Consider the following 6,542-nt stretch of genomic DNA (forward strand, 5'->3'; position numbering starts at 1 on the left):
GCCCAAACATTTTCCTATTGAGGAGGATGTTGACAACTAGCAGAAAATAGTTAAAAAAAAAAAAAATGTTAAAGACAAATCTCAAGCTTGATAACACCCATCTGCCGCGTGTACAGCTGGAATCCAAGTGGGAATTTCCCATCTGTGCCTTATTCGGCAGGGCTGGGGGGGGTCATGGCATGAAGACCCCGTCGAGGGGGCGCCCCGCTCTCTCATGATGGAAATGATTAAGTCTACCCCGCACAGCAGAACGGACTTGCCCGTTTAACAGTGAAAATGAGGCAGTGTAGGAAACACACTCTAAACGTAGACAGACACAAGTTCATACTTTCGTGGGTTTTCTTTTAAACCTGCCGTTAAAAACCAATCTATAAGAGCATTTCAAAAGGACCGACAGCGATTAGTGCGCCTAGGACTGGAAGAGCAAGTGTGGACACTGCCCTCTCATGGCTGAACGTGGAGACTCCCCGCCCAGCCAGGCTGCAAAATGTGTTCTGGGAGACACTTCAAAATGGGTCAAATTGAACTCTTTTAAGGAGGTACATCAAAGAGGAATAAAATATCACAGGGAAAGTTTTTAGGGAGTACAGAGCCCAAACATTTTCCTATTGAGGAGGATGTTGACAACTAGCAGAAAATAGTTAAAAAAAAAAAAAATGTTAAAGACAAATCTCAGCTTGATAACACCCATCTGCCGCGTGTACAGCTGGAATCCAAGTGGGAATTTCCCATCTGTGCTTTATTCGCAGCTTTAATTGAACTATAAATAAGACACATGCATGCCCAACTTGCTCTGAGCGCTTCTTGGGGCCAGGAATGCTTCGCGATGACACACAGAAAGCGTGCCCGTGTACACACGCACGCGTTAACTCAGAACCTGCTCCTTACTAGCCTGAGGAGCGCAGCCGGCCTCAGTCTGGTCCCAAGACAATCTGTTCCTTCATAACCAAGGTCTTAACTTTTTTTAAAAATTTGCCAGAGGGTGTGTGCACTGGCCAGAGACATGGAGAGGAGGAAAATGAGAAAGCACCCCCGGCCCATGGGAGTGGTCATGTCACAGTCCCTCTCCTCCAGTTCCTCCTTTCAGGATTTTGTGTATGCACACACATGGGCCTGGCATGTTTTCCAAGCCACTGGGCCTGGAATTTGAACCATGAGGTCGGCCATGTGGGATCCAGCCACTTTAACCACCATGCCACAGGCTGGCCCAGTCTTAACTTAGGACACACTATACTCAGACAGATCTAAAGAGAACCACTGAAGCCTGGCTAGGCATTTCCTGAGACACCCCCACCCCCTTGGCTATATGCTGCAACCCTCAGGGCCCAGAGCCTTGGGAGGCAGCATTCAGGCTTCCAGAAGCCATCACCAGCCCTCAGCGGGAAGCGGGGCTAATACTTTCTATTCCCTAATCTTCGAATCAACTCTGAGGCCAATGTGGACTAGCACCCCTATTTTACAGATGGATATTGAGGCTCACTGACATACGGCAGTTGCTCACGGCCACGTGGTCTGTCAGCAGGGAGCCAGGACCCAGGCCACGTCCTCTCCACCATGCTGTCTGCCTCCACACTGCCACTCCCAAGTTCTCCGGGGCTATAAATAGCAGGAGGGCTCAGGAGACCTAACGCCTTCAGGGACGGCCTGGCCCAGCCTTACTCCTCTGGCTGCAACAGAACACTCAGCTGTGGGCTCAGAGAAGGGCCGGCAGCCCCTCAGTGCTCAGCCATAGGCCGGCCACCCTGCCCTGGCAGAGGGGAAGGGCCTCTCCCCACCTTCCCAGACGTCGTCGGGTAAGCGCCTCCCCGGGGCTGCACACTCGCTCCTGGCGGTGAGACGCTATTTCTGTGCGCCTTGTGGAGGAGCCAGTCTGGCCTGCCCCTGCCGTGACATTCAGCGGTGTCTATGACACACTGCGTGTGGCAGCTGCTCAGTAACTCTTAGTCCAACGAATGATCTAAATTCATGTCCCCCAAATCTAGACATCGAAATAAAGAGGCGCACAAACCCCAGCATGCACTGTAGACCAAGTGCACTGCGTTCTATTGAACAGGATTAGGTTGAGTCAAAGACTGGCCATGCGTCCTCATCTTCCCCAACCAGGCCTGGCTCTCAAGGCCAGGAGGGGAGGGAGGGGAGAGACGAATCTGAGAGGCTGGACTCTGAGTGCTCCCCAGGTAGCGGCTCCGGTGCACCCCGCCTGAGCTACAGTCCCTGTGTCCCCTCGGCGCCCCAGTGACGGGCCTCCTTCCCGGCGCTCTGTCCCTCTCCACAAGCCAGCCGCTGCAGCACTGGGGGCCGTGCTTCCACCCTGCCTGCTGGGCTGGAGCATGGACGGATCCTGAATCCGGAGCTGAGGGGGCCAAAGCTGCCAACTCCTGGGTCTTACAAAAACGGGAAGAGTCGCTTTTTCACAATATAAAGGACCGTAGCAAGAAACAGGGCCAGGGCGAGGAAGATGAGAAGCTTGTCCGTCAGCTCTCGGCGGTTGTACTTGGTGATGAGCTTCCGACCCAGCTGGATAGTCCCCGACATGGACTTAAATTCTTCATTTGCGTCCAGGATTGTCCGTGATGAATTGACTAGAACAAGAGAGGGAGGAAGCCTGACTCAGAGACCACACAGCACAAGGTCGGAGCCCCTGCCCCTGCCGGGCCGAGCAGATGCTGCAGTGGAAGCAGGCCCTCTGAGCAGAACCAGAGCCTGGGATGAGCGGTCCAGTGAGCCAAGAGCACCAGGGCCTCCCAAGGAAGGGCTCCCCTAGGTCCCGCCCAGTCAGAGGGTGATACGGTTCGCCCGGGCACGCCGTGGCCAGGGAGAAGGACGGCAGGGGCTGACTGGCTCCCTGAGGCAGACGGCACAGCTGACAAGACGCACCAGGCACAAAACTCACGCAGAGACCGTGGACAAGCCGTGAGGTCTGTGCTGGCCATGAGCTGGGGACCACCAGGACATCTGACAGGCAGACCTGTTCTTGGCTGGATCCCAAAAGGGCAGGGTGAGGTGGGCCCTCCACAAGCCCTGGCACTAACAATCTTTCAGCCTCGGGACACTGGGTGTGGCTTTAAAGATGTGCCACCTAAGGGGAGGTCTAAGTCCCTAGAGCGCTCCTTAAGCCTGGAGTTAATTTATTTCTGAGTGCAGGCCTACTGGGCAGGCATCACCAGAGAAAGCAGGGCCAGGACGAGGCAAGGTATCGGTGTACAAGCCCCAAGTTTCACCTACATGGACGCAGGGGTCAGGAGCATTTGTTTGCTCGTGTTATTCAGTACTCATGCAGGACCCCAAAAAACATGAAAGAAACTGTTAGCCGCGGTTGCCCCTGCGGAGCGGCAGGGGCCAGTGGTCAGGGCCAGCAGGGTCGGAAGAGTGACATCTCTGTGTCCTTGTGCTGCCCTGAGCTGTGCTGGCCCATGAGACTCAGGTGGCCTTGGAGCAGGCACGGCGTGGCAGATCAGGTCGAGATGTCTGGGGCTGGTCCTGCGGCACACCAGGGAAGACATGAGGGGCGGGGTCTCACTGCTGGCCACCGTTGGCACTGTAGCCCTGGCAGCTTGAAAGCCACTCGGGCCCGTGTGCATGCCCCAGACCCTGACGGGATGAGAAATGGAGAAGGAGGTACCCTCTCCTGGCCACGCCACATGAGGGTACTTTCTCTCTTGCTCATTCTCTGGCTAGTACTTGCAATTTCCAGTAATAAAAGAAAAAAAAAAAAAAAGCTAAGATGTCTGTAAGTGTAAAATATACACAAGATTTTAAAGACTCGGTACGAAGAAAGGTCACACGGGGCCAGCAGGCGCTCCGGAGCGGCCTTACCTAGCGTCTGCATGGCCTCCTCGCTCTGCTGCACCTGCTGGGACATCACCCTGCTGATCCCCATCAGGCTCTCCGTGATGGTGCTGGACGTCTGGGCCAGGCTCTCTTTGGTGCTTTTTCTGAGTCCAGAGGAGGAAGAAGAATGTCAAGAAAAGCCTCGCTGCAAAAAAGCCCCATATTCACGCAACCCCATCTTTTCAACCTGTCAAATGCATACGCATCTTGTAAGTGACCGTAATCAACGCTGGCGGGGTATGCCCAGACCACGACCACAGGCTTCCGGCAGGCGCCGCCACCCCACAAGACGACAAGCCAAAAGGGGTGAGCGCCTCAGGAACACCCTTCCTTTGACCCCAAATCTCATCCCTAGGACCTTCTCCAAAGGACATGCCCGGGATGTGGGTAAAGCCAACGTTCTTAGTGTGCTCGGGGGTATCACTTATAATGAAAAGGCAGAACTGTGAACCCACAGGTGGGACTGAGTAATGCAGCCGAGGACTGTGTACTACTACAATCAGGTATGAGGAAATTTTTTAAAAACGAGTAGGTGTGTGACCAGCATGTGGCATGGTGGTTAAGGCGCTGGGCTTCCACGTGGCCAACTGCAGTTTGAATCTTGGGCCTAGCAGCTTGAAACTCATGCTGGTCACATGTGCGTGCATGCCCTAAATCCTGAGAGATGGATGGAGGAGAGGGGACTGTGGCATGGCCATGCCCCGTGGAGGGTGATTTCTTGCTTTCTGTCTCTCTGGTGAGCATACAAGCTCTAGAGCAAAAATCTCAATTAAAAAATTAATGAAATAAAAAATGAGAAGCTTTATGTTAGAATGCAAAGTAAAGTGGGGCCAGCAGGTGGAATGACGGTTAAGGATGCTGAAGTCCCACATGGCTGACCACAGTTCGAGTCCCAGACCTGACAGTTTGCTTTCTCACTTTCTCTCTGGTCAAATGAAAATAATAATAAAGCTAAATAAAATAATTCTTTAAAAAAATACAAAGTAAAGAGTAGGACTTTAAATTTTGCATATGGTATGTTCTGACTTAGTAAAAAATATGGAAGAAGAAAAAACATAGGAAGAGACAATGTATCAAATTCTAGGTGGAGTGGTGGATCCAGCAGGGTGAGAATCACACTGGGCACGTGTGCATGCACACCCAAGATCCCAAGAGGAGAATGAAGGAGACTGCAGCATGGATATTCCCCTCGACGGGTGGTTTCTCACGTTCCCTCTCTGTCTATCTCTGGTGAAGCACACGACCTATGGCAAAATCCTAAAAAAAAACAAGTCATGAGTAACAACATTATAATTTATTTTCATTTTGTAATACATTTTTATTTATTTTACCAATTTAATAAAATAAGCATATACCTCATATTTTTAAAAAGATTACTACCATAATAAAAATACAACTTGAAGGCCAGCAGATGGCATAGTGGTTTTATCACTTGCCTCCGATTGGGCCAGCTGAGGTTTGAGTCCCAGACCTGGTGGCTGAAAACTCACACCAGGCACATGTGTGAGCATACCCAAGTCCTGGGAGAAGAATGGAGAAGGGACTGCAGCATGGCCATGGTGGGGGCGAGGGGGGGTGACTTCTCACTTTCTGTTTCTCTTAGCAAGCACATACACCCTAAGGGAAAAATCTCCCTCCCTCCCTCCCTCTCTCCCTCTCTCTCTGTATATATATACACACACACACACACACACACGCACACATGCACAAAATCTGAACTGAAACCCGAGAAGAGACCCCTACAGTGGGTCTCGCACCTTGTGGACTGTTACCTAGTCCGGTATTAGGGCCGAAGAAGACAAACGAGCGAATACCTTTGCCTGAGGGGATCTCCTCCCCGGAGAAGTTCCGCTTTCTCCAGATTGTCGATTGCGATTTTGCAGGTGAGATTGGCTTTCCTCCACGAGGTCTGATTGCTGGAATCAGAAAGGATGTGCATGAGTTTCTGCGGACGGCGCTCCTAACACCCCTCGTCTGGGCTCCACGGGTGGCCCGTGGGGTGTTCTGCCGCAGTCCTCCTGTCCCTGGGTAGCCAGAGGGACTATACGCGCAGCCCTCCTCTCTATAACCCCATGACGGCTGACACTGCAGGTGGCATCCACATTGCCCGACCAGGCACCTGAGCCCTGTTCTGTCGTCACCTCTCACGGGGGATGCGACTTATGCACCTTTGTAACCAGTACCGAAACCATTTCTGCCCCACTAGCTACTCAAATAATACACAAGGGCTTTCTTTTTTAATTACAATTAAAGAATGAATTTATTTTGGTACAAACCTTTTTGAAATTCATACACAGTTTTCCCATTACATGGATTTCCATGAGCTTTTTTATTTTCTGGAACACTTTTTAATTAATTAATTTACATTAATTCCCTAAGCATCGTCACAGTATACAAAATGTGATTTCCCATCCAGAATATACCGGAATATACTGCATAGTGGCTTAATCATACATGTTATTGTCAATAATTTCCCATTTCTAGTTTCATAGATATATGTGTGTGTGTGTGTGCGTATATATATTTTTTACCCCTTTTTCTGACCCTCTGCCTTTTCCCACCCTCCTCTCACACTATTTCTGGTGTCTACAGTTGTTTTCCATTCCTTTTTCCCCCACGTTTTATTGATCACACAATTTCTTTTCTTTTTTTTTTTGGAGAGGTGTTTTTTATTTTTATTTTTTTTGCTATAGGGCGCATGCGCTCGCCAG

General features: G+C 50.9%; 1 protein-coding gene across 2 annotated transcripts in view; it reads right to left on the reverse strand.

The window, feature by feature from the left end:
* Window positions 1-2,008: 2,008 nt before the first annotated feature.
* BNIP1 (BCL2 interacting protein 1) overlaps window positions 2,009-6,542 on the reverse strand; it is a 14,512-nt gene continuing 9,978 nt past the window's right edge. For both annotated transcript variants that reach the window (XM_014591766.2, XM_006158902.3), the window contains 3 exons: window positions 5,646-5,747; window positions 3,817-3,935; window positions 2,009-2,582 (listed from right to left, as the gene is read on the reverse strand). In XM_014591766.2, coding sequence (XP_014447252.1) covers window positions 2,386-2,582; window positions 3,817-3,935; window positions 5,646-5,747 — 418 coding nt within the window. In that variant the 3' untranslated portion in view covers window positions 2,009-2,385. The remainder of the gene's footprint in view (window positions 2,583-3,816; window positions 3,936-5,645; window positions 5,748-6,542) is intronic.

Source organism: Tupaia chinensis, unplaced genomic scaffold, assembly GCF_000334495.1.
Source record: "Tupaia chinensis unplaced genomic scaffold, TupChi_1.0 Scaffold000612_1, whole genome shotgun sequence".
Classification (NCBI taxonomy): domain Eukaryota; kingdom Metazoa; phylum Chordata; class Mammalia; order Scandentia; family Tupaiidae; genus Tupaia; species Tupaia belangeri.